We start from the raw sequence: 26,206 nt of genomic DNA on the forward strand, positions 1-26,206 counted from the left end.
CAGTGGCTCTTATTTAGGGAGGCTTGCTGGAAGCTCGTTGTCAGTGGATATTTATTGATCTGATTCGATGCCAGGAATTGCACGCAGAAATAACGCACCTGGGTCTCTGCCATCAAGTGACTCACTTTCGGGAGGTGGTGGTGGGCTGCCACATCTACATTAACAGATCATTCCAAGCTGGAGGGATATGTGCCTGAGTGGAGGTGTGTGTAGGCTGAGGCCAAGCTGGGAGGAGTAGAGGCATATCACGGAAGGCTGCCTGGAGGAGGCAACCATGAGCTGGAGCTGGACTCAGAGTGAATCACCCAGGTGCAGTGAGGCCTGCATTCCGGCTGGTGCACCTGGTGCAAAGGTAAAGATGAGTAGCCCACTGGAGCAAGGACCCCAGGATGAAAGTGCAGAGACCCCCAGTGTCCCCCCGGCTGAGTGCTTGGAGGCTGCCTGGACCCTCTGACTGCCAATTTCTCCTGTTAGTCCTCACATCGCGCCCTCGCTGCCTGCCACATTTCAGCTCGTACATGGAACTTAGTTGAGATCTGCTAAGCACCAGGATACAGTTGAAATCACAAAGCTTTCATATTATTTTCTTCTTCTCTATAATTTATTTTCTGCAGCCTAGCCTAATTTTTTTTAAAGCGCCCAGCAGCAGTGGTCTAGTAATAATAATAATAATAATAATAATAATAATCCTTGCCACCCAGCAGTTTGCTTCTGGGTGTCACATTCCAGGCCTTGGCCCGAGGCGCGTTTATTTTTTATGACCCAGTTGTCAACTGTGGGGCAGTGGCGCTCAGATGGAAGGATGAGGGATCATGCGTTTGTGCCAGGGGCTCTGCCAGGAGCTTTCTTTTACTTAATTCGCCCAGTGGTTCTTTAAATAAGGAATTAGGATCACGTCTGTTTTTCAGGAGAAGTAAGCAGGCTCACAGAGGTGAAGTTACTTGCCCAAAGGCACGCAGCTTTTGGTTGTTGTTGTTTTGAGATGGAGTCTTTCCCTGTAACCCCGGCTGGAGAGCAGGGGCGTGACCTCGGCTCACCGCAACCTCCACTCCAAGGTACTGGTTCAAGCAATTCTCCTGCCTCAGCCTCCCACGTAGCTGGGATTACAGGCCTGCGCCACCATGCCCAGCTAATTTTTGTTATTTTTAATAGAGACGGGGTTTCATCATATTGGCCAGGCTGGTCTTGAACTCCTGACCTCGTGATCCGCCCGCCTCGGCCTCCCAAAGTGCTGGGATTACAGGCACGAGCCACCGCGCCCGGCCAGGCTCACAGCTTTTAAGCGGTGGAGTCCGGACTGGGATCCAGGTTGGCCTGACTTTAAATCTGGTCGTTTGCTTCTTCCCACTCAGGTGGAGATCGTGGCTGAAGACCACGTGCTCTGAGGTCGGGCCCGTTATGACCCCTCGGGTGACTTAACTTCTCCCAGGCTCAGTTTGTCACCGGTGGGATGGGTAGAGCAACACCCTTGGATGACACTAAGGACTGGGGGCTCAGTAGGTGTCTGACGCTTACTGACCGTGCCCTTCCCCAAATGGGTAGCCTTGGGCAAGTAACTGCATCTCTCTGAGCCTCCGTTTCCTCCTCTGTCAGTTGGAGAGACCCATGCCTGCCTCGTGGGGGAACCCGCACCCAGTCCGAAAAAAGACGTGCTCAATGGACACTTTCTCTCTTCCCCACTTAAGTGGACCCTCAGTGCTGCGCTAAGAAGTGAGTTAGTGAGATGCTGAGTGACGGGTAGGGCAGCTCCCGGCTGTGGACCTGTCCTGCACCCCCCCACCCCCGCACTCTCCATGAGGCTCACTGGCCTGTGCAGGCACCCACGTGAGGTTTCTTTTGAGATGCGTTGAGTCAGTGTTGAGCATTTTCCTCCCAGAGCTAGCTTCTGGTCCAGGAGGCAGAGGGATGGGAATCCTTGGGCTGGCTGGTTGTATCAAATAAGGAAGCCCGGCCAGGTGCGGTGGCTCACGCATGTAATCCCAGCACTTTGGGAGGCTGAGGCGGGTGGATCATGAGGTCAGGAGTTCAAGACCAGCCTGGCTAAGACGGTGAAACCCCGTCTTTACTAAAAAAAAAAAAAAAAAAATACAAAAAAAATTAGCCAGGTGTGGTGGCAGGTGCCTGTAATCTCAGCTATTTGGGAGGCTGAGGCCGAGAATTGCTTGAACCCAGGAAGCAGAGGTGTCGGTGAGCTGAGATCGCACCACTGCACTCCAGCCTGGGTGACAGAGTGAGACTCTGTCTCAAAGAAACAGACAAAAACACAAGGAAGCCCACCCGGCCCTGGGGAAGAGGGGGTGGGTGTGCCTCCGTGTGAATCAGAGTTGGACCCAGGCCTGCCTGAGACCCACTATTGTGCTCATAATCAGGGGGAGGATGCCCAGGTGCTGGCTCCCTCTGCCAGGGAGGTCACCGGGAGCTCCAGCAGAGAGCAGCTCCCAGCTGCAAACCAGGGCTCCTCGGGGCCCTGCGCTCTGCAGACGACCCCTGCACCCCTGGCTCATCCAGAGTTAGCACCCAAATGCGCTAGGTTCCTGCAACCCCCTGTCCTTCCACTTGGAGACGCCTCCTGCTTCCTGGCCCCTGCTCCGCCCCACTCATTCCGTTTACCCTTCACGATTTGCTCCATACCCAACTCCTTCTAGGAAGCCTCCCATCCCTCCGGTCGGTTCCTTTACCCCTGCCCACGGCTCTGTGTGTCGTCTCTTTGCACACCTGTCGCCTTCAGTGGACTGGGGGCCCTTTGAGGCCAAGGTCATACCTGATTCACTTGTTACAGAGTACTGGGCATGAACTTGGGCAGCAGTGGGGAATGGTGTCCCGGGAAGGTGGCACGGAGGGACAGAGGCAGTAGTGAGCAGAAACTCCCATTTATTGAACACCACTGGGTGCTGGCCACTGTGCTGGGTGCTTTATTTATTTATTTATTTATTTATTTATTTAGAGAAGGAGTCTTGCTCTGTCACCCAGGCTGGAGTGCCATGGCACAATCTCGGCTCACGGCAACCTCCACCTCCCGAGTTCAGGCGATTCTCCTGCCTTAGCCTCCTGAGTAGCTGGGATTATAAGTGCCCCACCAGCTTAACTGGCTAATCTTTTTGTATTTTTTTAGTAGAGTCAGGGGTTTCGCCATGTTGGCCAGCCTAGCCTCAAACTCCTGACCTCATGATCTGCCTGCCTTGGCCTCCAAAGCGCTGGGAATACAGGTGTGAGCCACCGTGCCCAGCCATGCTGGGTGCTTTATTTACATATATAAACTCATTTAGTCCTCATGGCAGTCCTGAGAGGAGGCTAAGATATGATTTCCATTTTATTTATTTATTTTGTTTGAGACAGGATCCTGTTCTGTCAGCCAGCCTGGAGTGCAGCATAGCTGGGCAACAGAGTGTGATCATAGCTCACAGCTTGAATTCCTTGGTTCAAGAAATTCTCCTGCCTCAGCCTCCCAAGTAGCTGGGGCTACAGGTACCTGTCGCCCTGCCTGGCTAATTTTTATATATATTTTTAATAGATAAAGGGTCTTGCTATATTGCCTAGGCTGGTCTCGAACTCCTAGGCATAAGCGATCCTCCCCCCCTGGCCTCTCAAAGTACTAGGATTACAGGCCTGGGTCACCACACCTGGCCTTATTTCCTCTTTAAAGAAGTGGAAACTGAGCCTCCATGCATGGGAAGGGACTTGAGGAGTCGCGTGGTTGGGAGTGCAGTGTTGAGAGGGCATCCAGCTCTGTCTGGCTCCACATCAAACCTGGCTTCTCTCTCTGCACTGTACGAATCTCCTGGGCGCTGTAAACCCAGCCTGGTTTAATGGAGAGAGAACATTTTGGATTTTATTTTCTTTCACGAAATTACCTGTAGACTCTGATTGACCTTGAGATTTTACCTCAGTCAAACCCTGGGCATGTTATGATTTGACTTTTCTTATCCGCTGATTTTTGGAAGTTGAGGTAAAACGTAGAGTGCACAAATTATACTAATTTTAAGTGTACAACTCAGTGATGTTGATACTCTCCCTCTCTTTCTCTCTTTTTGAGAGAGGGTCCCTCTCTTTCGCCCAGGCTGGAGTGCAGTGATGCCATCATGGCTCACTGCAACCTCGATCTCCAAGCCTCAAGCAATCATCCCACCTCAGCTTCCTGAGTAGCTGGGACTACAGGCTCATGCCACCATGCCTGGCAGATTTTTAATTTTATTGTAGAGACAGGGTCTCACTCTGTTGCCCAGGCTAGTCAACCCCTCCCACCTCAGCCTCCCAAAGTGCTGGGATTACAGGCATGAGCCACCACACCTGGCCGATGTTAATATGATGAAACATACCAGCAACTATCCCCCAGATCAAGATAGAGAACATTCCTTATTCCACTAATGGCTCCTTTGAACTCCCTCTCAGGCAATCTCCATTGGAAGTCGCCATCTCACTCCAGAATTGCTATCCTGACTTCTTACCCTATGTTGGTTTCACCCATTCTTGAACTTTGCATAACTTTACAGACGCACACAGTGTATGCTCTTGCGTCTGGCTTCTTAGACTCAACACTGGGTCTGTGAGACGCCTGTATGTCTCCACATGTCTTGGTGGCTTGTTCTTTTTCACTGCTATGTAGCGTTCCAATGCTGCGTTCTGGGTATACCACTCTTTGTTGCTCCGTTCTCCTGCTGATAGACATTTGGGTTGTGAGTTGACTTATTCCATTCACCTGACTTTTTTCTATCTTTACGATTTTGATCCAAAGAGTTTCCTTCATCAGGGCACTCTGCGGAGGTGTTTAAAGAACAGTTGGCTCTCTGGAAGTTTAAGGAACTGTGAGCGTTTTCATGATCCTGATCATTTTGGTTCAGAAACATGTATTGATTCGCATCTTCTGTTCAGAAAAAGACATTGGGTGGGGGCGAGGAAGAGAAAGAAGCAAATGAACTTTAGCGGAAGTTTTCTCATTCTTCTCTTCACGCAAGCTACCTGGCAGATGATGGAGTCCTCCTGAAATTTAAAGTCAAATGCTCATAGGTGACAGTGGGAGCCATAATAAATGTGTGGGCACTGTCCTTTTGGCATCTTTTTTCTGCTACTTTGAGACCTCATAAATAACCGAGAGTATGTTGGGAAGACGCCTTCCGCCCCTCTGTTGGCTCCAGCTGCAGTTGCTAGGTTGAGCTCCTGGTTGCTAGGGATTTTGTGATCCTGTGGCGGCCCAGAAATGTGATGGATCAGTGGAACATGCTTTTGCTGTATTAACTGAAATGTTTCCCAAGCACGTCTCTGTGTCATTGTATGCTTTGACCTCATCCCAATTCGTCGATGATCCTTGCAAGTTTCCCAGGTAGAGGAAGTGGCTTGAATAGAGGGGACAAGTCTCTTGGACTGGGAATCAGTCCCAGAATCAGAAAAGCCTACTTCTAGTCTGGCATCTGATATTAATTTGCTGTGTGACCTTGGGCAAGTGTCATCTCCTCTCTGGGCACTGGATGCTGTGAAATTCAAAGACCTGCTGGCTTTGACAGGCTACAGGTCATCACTCAAGTTCTCTAAGCAGGCCAAGTGCAAATCAGTTTCTCATTATCAGCTGGGGGATTATTGACAAAAAATTCCCATTCCCGGCTCACTTCCTCTTCACCCAGCAGGCTTCTGGGCTGAGTCTTCTTGGCCAGATGGTGTGTGCACAGTAGTTTCAGACTAATTTTAATATTCAATCAGACATAATTGGGATCATAAATCTTAAAAAAAAAATCCTACAATGCTTAAACATCTGATCATGCCATTTTCTGTCTCCTTCTGTTAAAATCTTTGGTAGGCTGGGTGCAGTGGCTCACGCCTGTAAACCCAGCACTTTCAGAGGCCAAGGTGGGAGGATCACTTGAGTCCAGGAGTTTAAGACCAGCCTGGGCAACATAGTGAGACCGTATCTCTACAGAAAAAAAAAAATTAAATCAACGGAGCATGGTAGTGCATACCTGTAGTCCCAGCCACTCGGGAAGCTGAGGTGGAAGGATTGTTTGAGCCAGGAGTCTGAGACTGCAGTGAGCTGTAAGCACAGCACTGCACTCCAGCCTGGGCCATAGAGTGAGACCCTGTCTCAAAAAAAAAAAAAAAAAAAAAAAAAAAAAAAAAAAAAAAAGAGAAAGAACAACAACAACCAAAAACCAAAAACCAGTCTCGGTGACTCACACCTGTCATCCCAGCACTCTGGGAGGCCGAGGTGGGCAGATCACCTGAGGTCAGGAGTTTGAGACCAGCCTGACCAACATGGTGAAATCCCATCTCTACTGAAAATATAAAATTAGCTGCGTGTGTTGGTGCGTGCCTATAATCTCAGCTACTCAGGAGGCTGAGGCAGGAGAATCTCTTGAACCTGGGAGGTGGAGGTTGCAGTGAGCCAGGATAGCGCCACTGCACTCCAGCTTGTGCAACAAATAGCAAAACTCCATCTCAAAAAAAAAAAAAAAAAAAAAAAAGCAGTATTTAGCAGGGAAGCTGTTCATGGTAGCTGCAAGAAGCCATGTCCTGAAAGGAATCTGGACTCACTGGCTTGTTGTTGGATCTTGATTGATTAATGATGTCTGTTATGAGCCCAGGAATATAGCGGGGGCATGTATCAGTTTTTTGCCTACCATGACTGGAGTTTAAAGTTTAATTTCACGGTTGAGGCCTTCAAAGTTGGCCTCTGCCAGCTTCTCCAGCTTTGTCTTCTCCCCATCTCTGTCTGAGCCACCTCCAAAACTAACTTCTTCCAGGCCGGGTACGGTGGCTCACGCTTGCAATCCCATCACTTTGGGAGGCCAAGGTGGGTGGATCACTTGGGTTCAGGAGTTTGAGACCAGCCTGGCTCACATGGTGAAGCCCCATCTCTACTAAAAATATGAAAATTAGCTGGGTGTGGTGGCGGGTGCCTGTCACCCCAGCTACTTAGGAGGCTGAGGTGAGAGAATCGCTTGGACCCGGAGGGCGGAGGTTGCAGTGAGCTGAGATTGCGCCACTGCACTCCAGCCTGGGCGATAGAGCAGGACTCTGTCTCAAAATAAACAAAACAAAACAAATCAAAAATAACCGCTTCCACGGATCACCTATTGTCTCCCCAAATCTCCTTTGCTCATGTGGTTCCCTTGCCCATTGGGACCTTTATTATATTCAGTTGCCCAACTCTGCCTATTTATCTGTCAAACCTCTATCACAGTTTGATCTGCTCTATGTTACTCTCTTTGGCTGTCTTGAGTTGATTACCCATTGTCCCTCTGATGTCCCATGGTTCTCTGCATAGAGCTATAGCACAGCCTACCCTGCAGAGCCTATATCTAGATCCTACCTGTAGACCCCATATACCTACCCAGAGACCCCATATAGCTACCTATTGACCCCATATAGCTACCTATAGACCCCATATCCCGACCTATAGACCCCATATCCCGACCTATAGACCCTATACACCTACCTATAGACCCCATATAGCTACCTATAGACCGCATATAGCTACCTATCGACCCCATATAGCTACCTATAGACCCCATACACCTACCTATAGACCCCATATAGCTACCTATCGACCCCATATAGCTACCTATAGACCCCATATATCTATGCATAGACCCCATATAGCTACCTATAGACCCCATATCCCGACCTATAGACCCCATATACCTACACATAGACCCCATATCCCTACCTATAGACCCCGTACACCTACCTATAGACCACATATAGCTACCTATAGACCGCATATAGCTACCTATAGACCCCATATAGCCACCTATAGACCGCATATAGCTACCTATAGACCCCATATAGCTACCTATAGACCCCACATAGCTACCTATAGACCCCATATACCTACCTATAGACCCCACATAGCTACCTATAGACCCCATATACCTACCTGTAGACCCCATATAGCCACCTATAGACTGCATATAGCTACCTATAGACCCCATATAGCTACCTATCGACCCCATATGGCTACCTATAGACCCCATATCCCAACCTATGGACCCCATATACCTACACATAGACCCCATATCCCTACCTATAGACCCCATACACCTACCTATAGACCCCATATAGCTACCTATAGACCACATATAGCTACCTATAGACTCCATATAGCTACCTATAGACCCCATATAGCTGCCTATAGACCCCATATCCCTACCTATAGACCCCATATAGCTACCTATAGACCCCATATCCCTACCTATAGACCCCATATAGCTACCTATAGACCCCATATACCTATGCATAGACCCCATATAGCTACCTATAGACCCCACATCCCGACCTATAGACGCCATATACCTACACATAGACCCCATATCCCTACCTATAGACCCCATACACCTAACTATAGACCACATATAGCTACCTATAGACTGCATATAGCTTCCTATAGACTCCATATAGCTACCTATAGACCACATATAGCTACCTATAGACCCCATACACCTACCTATAGACCCCATATAGCTACTTATAGACCCCATATACCTACCTATAGACCCCATGTAGCTACCTATCAACCTGTACCCACAACCTACCTACCACTTAGCCCATTTCACACTTAGTTGCCTTCATGTCTCTTTCCAATTCTATCTTGAGAGGGCCTCAAAGTCAAGTCAGGCTTTGCTTATCTTTGCATCCCTAGACCAGAGCCCAGCACCGAGCAGTTTCCATTAATCTGTAATTCATGCAGACATGAATGAATAAAAGCCACACTGCATTTCAAAGTCAGAGAAAAATGATTTGGATAACTTTCCCAGTCATCTGAGTTAGTCTGTCAATATTCCTCAGCTTAATTGTGGGTAATTTACTGTGGCAATAAAGTGACCCCTACGTTCCTCCTAGATGGAGCTCAGCTTCAAGTTATGAGTTTGTGTCTTCTCCATCCTGATGGCCTTGTTTTCTTCCCATCTCCCTTTGCTCCCAGCCTGAAGATAAACAGAAGGCGGCGGCTGCCTTTGCCCAGCTCCGGGGTGCCATGGAGACGCTGGGCATTTCAGAGAGCGAGCAGCGGGCCATTTGGCGGGTCTTGGCAGCCATCTACCACCTGGGCGCGGCAGGGGCCTGCAAAGGTACGTCCTTCCTGCCGAGCTCACCTGGGTGGCCAGCTGTCTCCTTTGGCAGGTGTCTGACAAGGCCCTTCTTTGGACGGGTGGGAACAGGGTCAATCTGTCACCTTCTGTGTCTCTGGGACTGCTCTTAGGAGGCTGCTGAAACCAGGCATCGTGAGGAGGACACGGTTGGCATTTCAAGCAAGCCTTCTAGACCAGCTCTGTCCAAAAGAACTTTCTGCAATGGTGGAGATGATCTCTTTCTATGCTGTTTAGTGCAGTAGCCACTAGCCACAGGCTGCACACTTGAAATATAGTAGTGTGACTGAGGAATTGAATTTTTTTTTTTTTTTTTCTGAGATGGAGTCTCACCCTGTGGCCAGGCTGGAGTTCAGTGGTGCGATCTCAGCTCACTACGACTTCCACCTCCTGGGTTCATGTGATCCTCCTGCCTGAGTCTCCCAAGTAGCTGGGACTACAGGTGCGTGTCACCATGCTCAGCTAATTTTTGTGTTTTTAGTAGAGACGGGATTTCACCATGTTGGCCAGGATGGTCTCAATCTCTTGACCTCATGATCTGCCCGCCTCTGCCTCCCAAAGTGCTGGGATCACAGGCTTGAGCCACCGTGCCTGGCCAGGAATTGAAATTTTAATGGCATTTAATTCTACTTAATTTAAATTTAAGTAGTCGTAGGTAGCTGGGGCTGCTGTACTGGCACTGCAGTAGAGCAGCCTGAGAATATGCACAGGAAGGCAAGGTTGAGTCTGTGCAGTAAAGGTGCTGTGTTTCTTTTTTATTTCTTAAATTTTTATTGTTTGAGACTGGCTCTTGCTTTGCTGTTCAGGCTGGGCGGCAGTGATGCAATTATAGCTCACTGCAGCCTCCACCTCCTGGGCTCAGGCGATCCTCCTGCCCTCAGCCTCCCGAGTAGCTGGGACTACAGGTGTGCACCACCACGTTTGGGTAATTTTTAAAAATCTTTTTTGTAGAGACAGGGTCTCACTTTGTTGCCCAGGCTGGTCTTAAACTCCTAGGCTCGAGCAATCCTCCTGTCTTGACCTCCCGAAGTGGTGGGATTACAGGCATGAGCCTCTGCGCCCAGCCAAGGTGCTGTGTTTCTAGCTAGACATCTTGGAGATGTTCCCTGCCACGTGCCCTGAAACTGATATTGTGTCTTTGTCCTCATCCTTAAGTGTCTATTTGCTGCTTGTCCCTATTTTGATCTGGTCTTCTAAGTCGTTTCTTCCATCCCTCTCTTCCTTACCCTCTCCCCATCCAATCATTCACCATGTTCCAGAGACAGTCTCTGTGACATTATTTCCGTGCTAGATTCTCTGCCCTTAGTGTGAGCACCTGACATTAGGTGTTTACCGTTGTGTGTGTATGCGCTTGGATGGTTGCAGGAGCCTCCTCGCTGGGACCTTCATTCCTCCTTCCACCGATTCTCATCGTGACCACCACGTTCCTTTCTACAGCAGAGACCTGTGGTGCCATCGTCCTGCTTAGAACCCCCCTGAGGCTCTCCCTTGCCTCTAAGACAAACAGAATTCCTTGGCTCAGCATTCAAAGCTCCTCACCTCCCTAACCTGTCGCTTCTGCTCCCTCTCTGGCAATAGATAAGGTGCTGGGGAGAGAGTGAGGATGAATAGCAAGGGTTTCTACCTTCATGGGGCCTTCGGTGCCTTGTGTTGTGATCGCGACTCTGTGTAGCTCTTTTCAGTGGCCAGTGGCTGATCTTGGGCCCAGAACATAGAACTGGAAGTTACTTATGGAATGAACACGTGTGTGAATTCAGGTCCGTCCTGGGACTGTGCATGGATTCTGCCTGACGTTCTGGGCTCTTACCGTGTGGGACAGCAAAATCTTCTAGAAGGTGCTGGTGCATGCTTTCTGTCATCCTCACATTCCTGGGCCCTGTGGCCCATTCCTTTGATTCTCATCCATTTGAGCCACATACCTTAACCCACCGATTTGATTTGGTAAATTTCTAGAAGTCGTACTGAGTCAGGAGTAAGTAAGATGGGGATTCCACAGTTGATCCAAGCCAAGGACAGAGGTGCTGGGCTGGACAAATATGAAAAAACCAAATGCCACCTGTCTTTCCAAAAATCAGCCATGGACATGCACAGTGGCAAATATATGGAACCAACCTAAGAGCGCATGGACTGAGTGGATAGAGAAAATATGGTATGTAGGTACACCGTGGAATAATGCTCAGCCCTAAAAATGGGATGAAATAATCTCTTTTGCAGGAACTTGGATGGATCTGGAGGCCATTATTCTAAGTGAAGTAACTCAGAAATAGACAACCACATATTGTACATTTTCACTTATAAGTTCCTATGTAAAGACATAGGAATGATGTAATGGATTTTGGGGACTCAGGTGGCAGAGGTTAAGAGAGGGTAAGGGCTAGAACACTGTGTATTGGCTACAGTGTACACTGCTGGGGGGTTGGGTGTACTAAAATCTGATAAATCGCCACTAAATAACTTAACCAAAAACCACCTGTACCCCCAAAATGATTGGAAAAAATCTGCCATGCCATGGGCCGCACTAAGTGCTTGGCTTTTGGGCGTCACCACCGCTTTGCTCAGGGAACTGTGATGTCTCTCATTCAACTTTCTGGTCACCGAGGCCAGCCTTAGTCAGGAACAGACCCTGAGACAAAGAGGTGGGGACATGTTGTGTATCTCGGGGATGGCCCCAGAGGCTCTGGTAGGGGAACGTGAAAATGACACAGGGCAGGGTAGGCAGGTAATACAAGGTGCATGAAGGAGCAGCTTACCCTGGGAAACTGAGGCTCAGTCCTACTGAGGACCCCTGGGAGGCTCTGAGGAATATGCCTCCTGGTGGTCTTATCTAAGAGACAAGGAAGTCGCGATATTCATCCAGAGACTCAGGGAGCCCCCTGGCTGATTAGCCTGTCACCACGGAAGTGAAGGAAGTCAATTTCATTCCTGAGTTTCTCCTCCTGGGGCCAAGTGGGAGGGTCCTTCTTTGATGTGGGCTCAAGGACCTGACCCATCCACACCAGTGCATCTGACGATAAAAGGGAAAGTCACTTTTATAAATATTTTATTAATACTTGATGACGGCAATAATTTCTGCCAGCCCTCCCCCAATCCCACCTTATAAATTATTTTAAGAAGAGCTGTCGTCAGGCTGCCTGGGAGGCCTGCCCGATGATTTACTTACTTATAGATTCTGCTTTGAAAGATTTCATAATAGGTTGCTCTAAAATCAGCTATTAAGAATTTCAGAGTCGTATATAAATGTCTTTGCTTTGTGTCATAACAGATCATTTTGAAATATATTAAGAATCATTTTCATAAATCAGTTTTTTTTTTCATTAAAATGATACTGCCTTCTCAGCGCGCCTGGCTTCCTAGCTAATTCTGAGAGTCTCACTCCTATGTTTAAAAGCCAAAAATAGTTCCCTCTGGGGAGAATTCAGGCCTTATAACTGGACACAGGGTTTTTAAACTGTTAAAGCAATGACAATCACCACTAATATTGGCTTGGTGTTTGACAGTTTCAAAAGCACTTATGTCTCTGTTACGCCTTTTGATTGGATTAGACTTAAATGCTAACTTAATGCCATGGGCAGGAGTCAGGAGTCCACCTGCTGGGTATGAATACTGGCTCAGCCTCTCTGAGCCTCAGTCTCTTCCTCTGTCAAATGGGGCTAATGATGGTACCCTCTTTGTAGGCTTCTCGTGAGGATTGAGGGAGTCAGTGCCTAAAACCGTGGAGCACAGTACTTGGCTCCTGGCCGATGTTTCATAAGGGTTCATTTTCATCCATCTCCATTTTAGAGACGCGCAAACAGAGGCTCAGAGAAGGTGTGCCACTGGCCTGGTATGACACAGCCAGGACCTTCCGGGTGGGGTTTGGGCCATTCTCATTTTCCTGGGGACACTGTGTTGAGTGCTGATAGATCCGATGATGTCACCACTTCCTTAGAACAGCCTGGGAGGGGTGAGGACTGTTATGATGCCCATTTTATAGATGGAGAAACTGATGTGCAGCAGAGAATTTCATCCGTATTCCTCAGGACATACAGCTAAAGCTAGAGATGGGATTTGGACTTAGGTCTGCTTGTGCTCTGAGCCCTGAGACAAACCTCTGGAACCTCACCTCCTACCTCCCAAACACCCCGCGACTGGCAGGCCTACAATTCAACTCAGTTCTGACACTACCCTGAGTTAGCAGAGTTAGCACAGACCCCGAAGGTTAAGGTTCAGTCCCACAAGACTGTCCCCAGTTCAGATGCCAGCTGCAAGCACCCGGTCTCCCACACTTCTAACCAAGTGGCTTTGGAGTTGTGAGTTCTTATGACCCTCTTCTCTTATCTAATCAATCACTAGAATGACTCACAGCCTTCAAGAAAACACTTCCCTTATAACCACTCTCTATTATAAAGCATGCAACTTAGGAATAGCCAGAATAGGGAAGGGATAGGGGAGACAGCAGAGACTCCTGTCCGCTCTAAGCAGCACAGCGCTTGGATGTGTTGGAAGCTCTCTGAGCCCCTCCTTTCGGGGTTTCCATGGAAGTTTCTCTACGCAGGCATGATTGATCAAATCCTTGGCAATTAACTCGATCTCCAGTTCTGTCACATCTTAAAAAGAAACGCTATAGCCTTTAGCTATTGCCCTCTCAGCCCGCATCCCTAAGTAATGCATCCCCCCAACCCTAAACAAGCACGAATCTACTTTCTGTCTCTGTGGATTTCCTTGTTCTGAACATGAATGCAGTCACGCAGTATGGGCATATGTTGCCTTTTATGACTGGCCGCTTTCACGTGGTGGAATGTTTGCAAGATGTATCTGTTTTGTAGCATGCATCCATACTTTATTCCTTTTTAATGGCTGAATCATATTCCATCATATGGCTATACCACATTTTGTTTATCCACGGACCATGCTTATTTTTTCTTTTATTCTTCCTGAAAGCTGGGTCATAGTAACTTCTCAGAAAATTCTAGCTGAATGTGTGCCCCAAACCAGCTTGCACAAGAGGTAGAATTATGCCCATTTTCTGAATGATAGCCCAGAGGCAGAGCAGTTCTGTGAAGGGACAAGTACTTACGAGCATGCCAAAAGACTGAGCTTTCCAGCCAAGCTTCAGCTCTGCCCTTCGACGGATGTGTAATCGTGAACAGGTCACTCCCCGTATGTCAGCCTCAGTTTTCTCATCTATAAAATGGGGGTAACTGTGATGCCTTCTCCTAGGGTGAGGCGTGATGAAACGCAATGATGTTCATAGGAAGCCATTAGCTCAGGGCTTTGTGGTTCTGGAAACCTGCCTGTTTTGTTCATCCCGCAGATCCCATGGTAGAAATAAACCAGTCTTCAGGGTCTGGGCCCCCAGTCCTCTCCAAACTTCTAGCCAATTGCTCTGAACTTGTTGGGGTTTATGCTGTTTTGACATCAACTTACGGTAAGAAACATTTTACTTCTTGACCCAGTGAAAGTGAAAACACACACACACACACACACACACACACACACATTTTATAGAGAATAACTTACACACACATTTTATAGAGAATAATACACACACATTTTATAGAGAATAATACACACACATTGTATGGAGAATTTCATATATATACACACATTTTATGGAGAATAACACACACACACATTTTATAGAGAATAACACACACATATTTTATAGAGAATAACACACACATATTTTATAGAGAATAACACACGCACATTGTATGGAGAATAGCATATATACACGCACATTTTATAGAGAATAACACACACACACATTTTATAGAGACTAATACACACACATTTTATAGAGAATAACACACACATATTTTACAGAGAATAATACACACATTTTATAGAGAACACATACATATTTTATAGAGAATAACACACACACACACACACACACACACACACACACACTTTATAGAGAATAAACAACAGAGGGAATCCTCTGTATTTGTGAGTTTGACAAGAAAAAAAAAAAAGAGAGAAAACCAAGCCAACACTGACATATAGAATATGCCTAGAAACTCATCCTGGTAAATACACCTTTCTGCAGCTGCAAATCCCATTTGGGGTTTTGTTTCACCTTTGTTTTCATTTTTAACCTCATACAATCTCTCCACCCAGCCACCAGAGTGGCCCTTTTCACACAAAACCCAGACCACACATTCCTCTGTCCCCATGGCTGCCCAGGTTGCTCTGAGGCACGCCAAGGCTGCTACAGAGAACTCCCAGCTTCCAGGGAATAGGGGTGCAATGATTCCCAAGCACAGTCTGTGCTGTACACGCTAGATCACCGGACCTGAGGAAATGCTCAAGTTCATGCCTTCAGGTGAGTCTCTGTCTGTTGTTTCTTCAGATGGTGCAGCTGTGGCTCAGAGAGGTGGTGTGACTTGCCCCAGGGCACACAGCCGGAAGTGGTAGAGCTCAAAGTTGGCTGAGTCTAAGGCTCTCAGACTTTGCACAGGGAACAGGACCCTTCATAGTTGCTGTCAGCATAGTTGAGGTTTTCCTTTTTGTGTGTGAGAGAGCACTCCTGAAGTCTAAGCCAGTCTCCTGTGGGTGGAGGGTATATTTTGGCACAAGTTGGGTGGGCTCAGGTGATGACTCTACACAGAAACTTCTTGGTGATCCAGGGCAACTGTACTTTGCTCAGCATGGATGACAGGGGGTGGCTCTGCTCTATCTGGTAAAGTCCAGGCAGTGAGGGGGCACCTGAACTTGCATTAGATCCTGCTCGACAGCCTTGGCAGAGGGGGCACTGTGAGAACTGTGAGATCAGGTATGGTGGAAACCCATGGGCATCACCCATAGACCCCTAATTGTCTGGTTCACCTAGGATGTCCATGCTGCACAGAAGCTATGGTAGGCTTGCCTGCTGAGGAGGGGTCAGTGAGGGACCCATGGCTGTGATGGGCAAGGAGATGTGTCATTTCTCAGCTCCTCTGGTGGCTGGAGGTCAAGTGTGCCCTCCCCTCTCCCTCACTCCTTATGCACAGGTTCTGAGTATGCCCTCTCTGTGCCCACTCAGTGGGGATGGAGCTGGGAAGCACCATTGTAAGGCACCCTTCCTATGCCAGTCCTGTGCTGCGATTTAGCACACAGCATCCTATTCACTCCTCTAGATAAACCCAGCCATATTCTGCAGATGAGAAAACCGAAGCTCCCCCAGGAGAAACTGCTGGCCCAGGGCACACAGGCTGTACCCGAGCTTGGACTGGAACTCAGGTGTGTCTGGCTCAAGGCCTCCTCCCTCCACTGCAGCATGTGAAGAGGATGGTCAAAAGACACATGGGCCCTGTTCGGGGACCGTCACGTTGGACCAGGGCAAGATCGCTGTGGATTTATTCTTGGAACCTCAGCTGGGAGCCCTAGAGCTCTCTCCAGGGATCCTTGTCTCTTGATCACGGCATCCAGCTGGACATCATCTCTGTCCTGGAATCCCAGAATGGCTTCCAAGCCAAGCTCCAGGCTTCCCTTCTTCCCCATCCTTGCTACCCCGATCTGTTCTCATGCCACAGCCAGCAGGAACTCCCCAGTTCACACGTTTGATTGGGTTACTTCAACAGAACTACCAATGACCCCATATGAGGGCGATTCCAGCTGGTCTGGTCCCTGCCCACCTCTCCAGCCTCAGTTTGCGCCCATGATGCTGTGGCTTGGCTGCAGAGGATGTTTCTTTTACTCTCTTGCTATTCCCGGCAAGAGCTGTGGTATGGTGGTCTTGTCCCCTCCTGCTCTCCTTACTTTCCTTTGCCAACTCCTCCGCTCTTGATTCGAAAATCACTGCTCCCAAAAGCTTTCCCTGGCCCCTAAACAAGGTCTGGCTTTCCTGCTCTGTATGCCCCAGGCAATCCTGGCCACCTTTTTTTATTTATTTTTCATGTGGGATAATTGATTATTGGAGTAATGTCTGTCTCCCATGCTGGGCTGTAGTTCTGTGAGTTCAGAGGCCTTGTCTGATTCTGCTCATCGTTACATCCCGAGGGCCTAGCACAGGGCCTGGCACATAGTATGTGCTCAATAAATATTGACTGAGCCAAATATCTCCTTGGTAACTCCCAAAGGAAGAAGAGGTCGCCTGGGAATGGAAGTGAAATGAGGGATGTGAAGGGGTTGTGCACTCAAGCACGTTGGCTGGTGAAAGAGTGGGGCCAGGGAGGAGGACAGACAGACAAGGGCATTGAGTGACAACCGCTCTGCTCCTGTGGGCCTCTACTCCTGCTCTGACCCTAGGATACCACCCATCACTGGACAGGTGGCTCCTGGACTTAGTCAGTTTATTACCGATTTGTTTTGAGAGGCTGGGCACAGCTGGCTTTTGGATCTTAGAAGCCTGCTCTTGTGGTGGCAACGAGACCACATCCCTAACCCTGTCTCCGGAGAGTCCATACCTCCTTTCTGTCTCTCTGGCTTCCATTACTGATGGGTTTCTGGGGAAGGCAGTGGGAAGGGTGTCTCAGGGCCGTCACCACATGGCAGGCAGAAAACACCAGGTGATTTGAGAGGGTGGTTGATTTGCTGTTCACCAAGGCTCATGGCTCAAGCCGTCACTCCAGGGTCATTAGACAACTCATCCAAGCTAATGCTTCTCTCCTTTGGCAAAAAGTGGCCTGTGGAACCATTGGCTTGTGCTTGTGTGTTTTGAATGGCAGCCAATGGATGCTTTCTGAGCTGAACTTGGTCAAGAGAGAGTAGGGAGTAGGGGAGAGCTGGGGTCTCAGCACTGGACAGAGCAGGATATGAGGCCAGGCTCCCCGATCTCCTGATAGTGTGATTCATCTCGCGTCAGTGACTTTTCATCTCGTTGGACCTCAATTTTCTTGTCTGTAAAACAGTAATAACCCTACCTACCTTCTACAATCATTGTATCGTCAGATAATAAATGTTTAACACTTGGCACCTAGGAGGTATTCAGGAAGCAATAACTCTCTTCTTTGCAAAGCACTTCGGTTGTTAGTTCTTTGTGTTGGCATTAAAGCGTGCCCCTGAGATGGGCTTGGTAACAGCTGTTAAACCCATTTGGTGAGTGAAGAAACTATACCTCTCAGAAATGCGGCTCCTCACCTAAAGGCATGAAATGAAGCTTCTGTGCTAGAGACCAGCACGTTCAGAACTAGAGTCCACTTCTAGACTCTCAGTCCAGTGCTCTTTCCACAGCTTAGCAGAAGGCCCAGGAGGTCCAAGGGCAGTGTAGGGCAGAGGTTAGAGCAGAGTCTGGAGTGACACAGATCTGGGCTCAAACTGAAGTAAGAATTCCTGCACTGGTTGGCTCTGTGGCTCTTCCATTACAGCGCTGCAGAAGGAATCAGCCCAGAAAGCCCATGGCTTAAACAATCACGTTATTGCTTCCCAAGGCTTCTGTGCATCTCCACGTTGGAAGGGCTCAGCTGGGAGGTTTTTGGTTTGGGGTCCCTCATGTGGCTGCAGTCAACTGGTGGCTGATGAAGCACTGGAAGGCTGGAGTAGCAGCCCATTTGCCAGTCTTCATGTGGTCTCAGATCTCTCCATGTGGGCTAGTTGGGCTTCCTTATGGCATGGTGGCTTCAGGACTCCAAGTCCAAGTTTCCAGCAAGCAAGATGGAACTGCATAACCTTTTCTGAGCTGTGCCACTTCTGCCATGTTCCGCTGGTAAAAATCATGTCACAGTTTCAAGGATGAGCAAAGCCAGATTCCTCTCCTAGGTGAGGGAGCAGCGAGATTCTAGGGCATATAGGATGAGAGGTCTTGATGTGACCATATCTTGCCATAGTGGCCTTGAGCAGGTAACTTAAGCTGTCTGAGGCTCAGTTTTCTGAGCTTCACAGCTCTGTTGTGCAGATGAACTGAGATGCTGTTCACCAAGGGCTTTGGGGTACAGTGCCAGGCATATAAGTAAGACAGGTTTTAAAAATCATAGGCTGGGCGCAGTGGCTTATGCCTGTAATTCCAGCACTTTGGGAGGCCAGGGTGGGCATATCACAAGGTCAAGAGATCGAGACTATCCTGGTGAACATGATGAAACCCCCACCTCTGCTACAAATACAAAATATTAGCTGGGTGTAGTGGCAGGCACCTGTAATCCCAGCTACTCAAGAGGCTGAGATAGGAGACTTGTTTGAACCCAGGAAGTGGAGGTTGCAGTGAGCCGAGATCACGCCACTGCACTCCAGTCTGGGTGGCAGTGTGAGACTCCATCTCAAAAAAAAAAAAAAAAAAAAAAAAAAAAAAAAGAAAAAAAAAAAAAGAAAAAAAGAAATTGTAATGTTGCAAAGTCTCCATAGCCAATGCATCCCAGCTCCCTCCTGAGGTGGAGATAGAATGGCTCCTGAGACTTTTGCTCTCTATTTTATTACCAGTGGCACCCCCTCATCATTCTGTGAGACCCCCAAAGGACCTTCTACCTTCAGAAGAGTAAATCAAGGATGAACTCCATGCCCTCTTTGCAGCAAGATGCAATTTCTCTGTCTTGGGACCTCTTTTTTTGTATGAGATTAAAATCAGACACACTCATCTTCCCAGGAATGACCTCTGTTAAAATCCTCTCCAAGTTTTCCCTGTTCTCCACCTCAGCCCCAGGGCTAGGGGTCACTTTGCAAAAATTCTCACTTTTAATTCTCACAGCAACCCTGACAGGTAGGGAAGGAATCATCACTTTTGTGGTCCAGGATGCTGAGTCTCAGAGAGTTGATGCAATCTGGCCAAAGTCAAGCAGCTGCATGTGATGGGACCAAGGTCAGAACTCGGTATCTCTCTGCTTCCAGGGTTCTTGCTCTTCTCCACTACAAGGCTATCCAGCTGGCTGAGCTGGTGGGTACATTCTGGGTGCTAGGATTTCCACCCTCTCCCCTGAGAGCTCCTTCTCAGCTCCCACTAATCTCCATCCAATCCTCAATTTGGAAGATGGTCAGTCTAAGCAGAGTTGAAGACAGCTCAGATTCGGGGCTAAAGGCATGGGTTCTGGGATCACGCTGACCAGTGTTCAATCCTGTTTCTCCTGCATGGTTATGTGACTCCCTCGACCTCTGAGACTCAGTGTCCTCATCTGTAAGCGGGGATCATCCAAGTGCCTGCCTCCTAGGGGTTCTTGTGAGGCTGACATTATTGAACTCGAGTATTTAAAGCTCTGTCATTGCTATCATTGGCATTATTGTTATTAATGAAAAATTGGTTCAGGGCCCAGGGGAGTTTTCTGCAGCAATGCTTAGGAGAGGCTGACCTGGGCTGGTCTTTAACCCTTTCCAATCCCTGGGGTCCTGTAGCTATAGGAGTTGATGTGCATCTCCCCAGAGAGTCAGATTATTGGTCAGCCTGCCTCCTGTCCCTCACCACTTGACAGAAATGACAGTGATGTTCAGAACCCGACATGGCAACATGGATGAGCGATGCCTGTCTTGATGGGGGCATGGATTATTCCATTTAATCCATAGAACTCTATGTGGTAGGTTATACCCATTATATGGATGAGTAAGTGAAGGCTCAGAGAAGCAAAGCAGATTACCTAAGGTCATGGACATAGGGAGGGGAAGAGCCTAATTTTGGACCAAGAGGTTCTGTCTTTAAATCCCACACCCTTATTCTTTTTTTTTTTTTTGAGACGGAGTCTTACTCTCACCCAGGCTGGAGTGCAGTGGCATGCTCTCGGCTCACTGCAACCTCTGCCTCCCAGGTTCAAGCGATTCTGCTGCCTCAGCCTCCCAAGTAGCTGGGAATACAGGTGCCCGCCACCACGCCCAGCTAATTTTTGTATTTTTAGTAGAGATGGGGTTTCATCATGTTGGCCAGGATGGTCTTGATCTCTTGGCCTCATGATCTGTCCGCCTCGGCCTCCCAAAGTGCTGGGATTACAGGTGTGAGCCGCTGCACCTGGCCCACACTCTCGTTCTTTACATCACACTGCATTGAAGGGTTCATGGCCATACCAATAAATGGAATTGGTAATCATGCCTTATTATATGGTTGTTGTATTGATGAGATTGCATGCTTAGCACAGGGTCAGATGCATGGTGGGCACTCAGAAAATGCCAGCTGCTCTTGGGCTTCCCTTGGATCCAGGAAATAGCTTTAAAAGGCGCAGTTTGAGAAGTGGATGGCCCTCGCTCAGCCTGCCCTAGTGAGGGGCATGTGAATGTGGAAAGAGCATTACAGGGGGACCACTTAGGTCTGGGTTTGGTCCTGGCGTCTCTCTTGCAAGCTGAGTGACCTCAGGCAGTTGCTCAGACTTGCAGCTGGTCCACTCTTCGAGCCTTTGCTCCTACAGGTGTCCCAGGTGACATCTTCCAGCCGAGGTCTCCCTGACAACTCTGCTCCTCTGCTTGGATCCCCTGCTCTGGGACACATTCCTAAGTAGTGTCACACATTCAATATCTTATTTCATTTTTTAAAGAATCTGATGGGAGAGGAGCTACCCATTTTACAGATAAAGCAACTGAGGCTCAGAGAGGTGATGTCTCCTGTTTGAGATCTTGTAGCCAGGTTGAAACTATCTTTGGACATCCCAGTTTCCAGTTCTTTCCACTGTTCCCACCCTTCAAAGATGCTTCATCCATCTTTCTCCTCCGGCTTCTTGATCAGATTAGTTTGGGAGACCCTCCCACAGGCTCCCTTTCTCTTGTAAATTCTCCACACACGTGGGCATATTCAAGGTTCTGACAAGTCCCGCAAGAAGGCAACCTATTTTGCTGAGTGTCGTTTGATGTTGCTCCAACTGATTTGCCCGTAGAGCCTTCTTCTCCCCCAAATACCTGCTCATCATCACCAGAACATTGGGAGTGGTCTGCGTGCTGTGTTCTCTGGTGTTAAGACACAGGCAATGATTCATGTAGGATTTTGGCTAACTCGCCATCAGTTGATAGATGCCACATTGGCCAGAACTTTGGACAGCTTTCTCTGAAGCCAGTCAGGTGTAACAGTATGCCCAGTTTGTGGGGCTGCAGGCTCCTGGGGGCGGGCGGCAGGACTGAGTGGAAGGCCTCAGAAACGGGAATGGATTTGAAGTTCTAGCCTCCAAGAATGAGGAGGTCACATTTTCCATGTTCCCCAAAACAGAACTTTGCTGGATGTTCCTGGGCAGAAAGCCACAGCTACCTGAATTGCAGTTGCTCCTGGGGTTTCTCTTTCTGACCCATTTGTCATTTTTAAGGATGGAAATCTCCGAGTGGGATCTTAATAGAATTGACATTTACTGAGCAGGTTGTGTGTTGAGCGTCCTGCCCATATAACCCCATTCATTCTTCACAAGCCCTCCATGGGGTAAATTCTGTTCGCCAGTTCCATTTTACAGAGGAGGAGACTGAGGCTCAAAGTGTTGCCATGACTTCCCTGACATCACGTGGCTTTAAGCGGTGGAGGTGGGATTTGAACTCAGGCAGTCTGTCTCCAGAACGTTGCCTCTTCCTGTAGCAGCTACAGCCTTTTAGACTTTTCTCTTCTCTACAGGCGGCCTCCTTCCTCACAGGCCTCCGAATTGTAAACCTCCGTGTGAAGAAAAGTGAACCAGATGCAGCAGGATTATAAATAAGTCACATAATGTTGAGTAATTCAGCAACAGCACAGCTATTGTTGGAAGGAGAAATAACTTGGTTTTAATAAATGCAGGAGGCCACAGTAATTGATGGCAATTGAACTGATGGTGCATGGGGGAAAACGGCTGTGTTATTTCTCTCTCTCTTGTTTTGTATTGACATAAAGGGAAAGACCTGCCTTTGCAGGTGGATTTGAGCAACTCAGAGACTGTAGCTTCATTATATTCCCTTGTTCCTTTCCCTCCCTCCCTCCCTCCCTTCCTCCTCCTTCCCTCCCTCCCTCCCTCCCTCCCTCCCTCCCTCCTTCCTCCTTCCCTCCCTCCCTCCCTCCCTCCCTCCCTCCTCCTTCCCTCCCTCCCTCCCTCTTTCCCTCCTTCCCTCCCTCCTTCCCTCCTTCCTTCCTTCCTTCTCTCTTTTTCTCTTTCATTCATTCATTTGTCCTCCTTCCCCTCCGCTCCCCTCTCCTCCCCTCCCCTCCCCTTCCCTCCCCTCCCCTTCCCTTCCCATCCCTCATTTCTCCTTTATTTGTTCTCTCAATTCAAATCCCAGCCTCTCTCTTATCAAAGGAGTGACCTGGGATAAATGGCTCAGGTGAGGCAGTTTGCCGAGGGTCACCTGGTTAGGTAAGCACTCTTTCAGCTAAATAACTATCACCATCATCATCATACCAGCATCATCACCATCATCATCATCACCATCATTGTCACCATCGCCACCACCATCATTACCATCAACATCATAATCACACCATCATCATCATCATCACCATTACTATCATCATCACCATTGTCACCATCACTATCACCATCATCACCATCATCTTCTCCATCATTTTTTGCAAGTGACGGGATTTTTAAAGATGAACCATGTTGCCTCTCTGAGTCTCAGTTTCATCACCTGTAAAATGAGCATAGTCTATAAAATGAGGATAGTACAGTGATGCTCTCATGACCACTGTAGAGTAATTGGCACATAGCAGGATGTCAATAAGCAGTGTCTGTCTGTGATACCCTTAGTGACTGGAGCCAGGACTCCTTCTTGGGGAAGCTCAAAGTCCTAGATAATGTCTCTCTCCAAATTTCTAATTTTGCCATCAGCCAGACTGGTTCATCATGCTGTTTGCTTGAAGAATTGGGCCCTCACAATCTCTTTCTGATTGAATGAAAAATTCCTATTGGCGGCTGTGATTCTTATTAGATGGAAGCACATTTATAGGAAAATAAGAGATAGGAGAAACATTTTTAATTTTTTTTAAGTTGACATAATAATTGTACATATTTATGGAGTACATAGTGGTGTTTCTATACATATAATGTATAGTTACAAGATCAGGGTAATTAGTGTATTCATCATCTCGAACAATGATCATTTCTTTGTGTTAGGAACATTCAATATCTTCCTTCTAGCTATGTGAATCTATATAATGTATTATGACTAATTACAGTCATCCTGCAGTGCTATAGAATACTAGAACTTATTTCTCCTCTCTAGCTGTGATTTTTATATCCTTTAACAACTCTCTCCCTAACTACCCCTCTGCCTCCTACCCTTCCCAGCCGCACGCTCTATTCTACTTTCTACCTTTGTGAGATAAACTTTTTTTTTTAGCTTCCACACATGAATAAGAACATGTGATATTTGTCTTTCTGTGCTTGGCTTATTTCACTTAATGTCCTCCATTTCCATTCATGTTGCCATGAATGACAAGACTTCACGTTATTTTTTGCCTGAATAGTATTCCATTGTGTATACAGACCCATTTTCTTTACCCATTTGTCTGTTATTGGACCCCTGGGCGGATCCCCTCTCCTGGGTATGGTGAATAGTGTTACAGTAAACATGGAGTACAGATGTCTCTCTGATGTACTGATTTCCTTTGGATAAATGCCCAGTAGTGGGATTGCTGAATCATATGGTAGTTCTGTCTGCAGTTTTTTTGAGGAAAGTTCATACTGCTCTCCACAGTGGCTGTGCTGGTTTACGTCCCCACCAGCAGAGTCTAAGAGTTACCCCTGCTTTTGGCTTCCTTGTCAGTACTTTTTTTTTGGTCACCCATACTCCTGGAGTGAGATGATACCTCATTGTGGTTTTAATTTGCATTTCCCCGATGATTAGTGATATTCGACATTTTAAAATATATTTGTTAGTGAAAATGTTTCAAGGACGGCACTATTATTTGTCTTAAGAAATCATTTATTTTTATGTGGATTAAAAAATTAGCATACATGAGGCCAACAGATATATGAAAAAATGCTTCTCATCACTGGCCATTAGAGAAGTGCACATCAAAACCACACCGAGATACCATCTCTCACGCCAGTTAGAATGGCGATCATTAAAAAATCTGGAGACAACAGATGCTGGAGAGGATGTGGAGAAATAGGAGCACTTTTACACTGTTGGTGGGAGTGTAAATTAGTTCAACCATTGTGGAAGACAGTGTGGCGATTCCTCAAGGACCTAGAAATAGAAATTCCATGTGACCCCGCAATCCCATTACTGGATATATAAATTATATATATATCCCAAAGGATTATAAATCGTTCTACTATAAGGACACATGCACACGAATGTTCATTGCAGCACAGTTTACAATAGCAAAGACCTGGAACCAACACAAATGCCCATCGATGATAGACTGGACAGGGAAAATGTGGCACATATACACCATGGAATATTATGCAGCCATCAAAAACGATGAGTTCGTGTCCTTCGTAGCGACATGGATGAACCTGGAAACTATCATTCTCAGCAAACTGACACAAGAGCGGAAAATCAAACACTGCATGTTCTCACTCACAGGCAGGTGTTGAACAATGAGAACACATGGACACAGGGAGGGGAGCATCACACACTGGGGTCTGTTGGGGGGAAATGGGGGAGGGATGGGGGGGTGGGGAGGTGGGGAGAGATGGCATGGGGAGAAATGCCAGATATAGGTGATGGGGAGGAAGGCAGCAAATCACGCTGCCATGTGTGTACCTATGCAACAATCTTGCATGTTCTTCACATGTACCCCAAAACCTAAAATGCATTTTTTAAAAAAAGGAAATTTGACACATAGACACCATGGGATACTATGCACCCATAAAAAAGGATGAGTTCATGTCCTTTGTAGGGACATGGATGAATTTGGAAACCATCATTCTCAGCAAACTGACACAAGAACAGAAAACCAAACACTGCCTGTTCTCACTCATAAGTGGATGTTGAACAATGAGAACACGTGGACACAGGGAGGGGAGCATCACACACTGGGGTCTGTGTTGGGGGATGTGGGCTGCTAGGGGAGGTATAGTAAGTGGTGGGTGGATTGGTGAGGAATAACATTAGGAGAAACACCTAATGTAGATGATGGGGAATGGATGCAACAAACCACCATGGCATGTGTATACCTATGTAACAATCCTGTATGAGCTGCACATGTACCCCAGAACTTAAAATATAATAAAAAAGGCTTTGTTCATTGAAAAAAAGTTAGTGCTCAAACATGGTAGAAAATTTGGAAAATATAAAATCCTCTTACCCAGCAGTGATGGTTAATATTTGGCTATATTTCCCTTTTTATTATTTTTTTTTACAGCAATTTAGAATGGTTCACACAGTTGACATTGTACTATGGTATCGTTTTCTTCTTCGTCTTCTTCTTTGTTTTT

At 47.5% G+C, this 26,206-nt stretch overlaps 1 protein-coding gene across 3 annotated transcripts in view; it reads left to right on the forward strand.

The window, feature by feature from the left end:
* The window catches only part of MYO18B (myosin XVIIIB), a 286,207-nt gene that overhangs the window by 48,285 nt on the left and 211,716 nt on the right, over positions 1 to 26,206 (forward strand). For all 3 annotated transcript variants that reach the window (XM_074390993.1, XM_074390995.1, XM_074390994.1), the window contains exon 12: positions 8,909 to 9,053. In XM_074390993.1, coding sequence (XP_074247094.1) covers positions 8,909 to 9,053 — 145 coding nt within the window. The remainder of the gene's footprint in view (positions 1 to 8,908; positions 9,054 to 26,206) is intronic.

Source organism: Saimiri boliviensis, chromosome 21, assembly GCF_048565385.1.
Source record: "Saimiri boliviensis isolate mSaiBol1 chromosome 21, mSaiBol1.pri, whole genome shotgun sequence".
Taxonomy (NCBI): Eukaryota; Metazoa; Chordata; class Mammalia; order Primates; family Cebidae; genus Saimiri; species Saimiri boliviensis.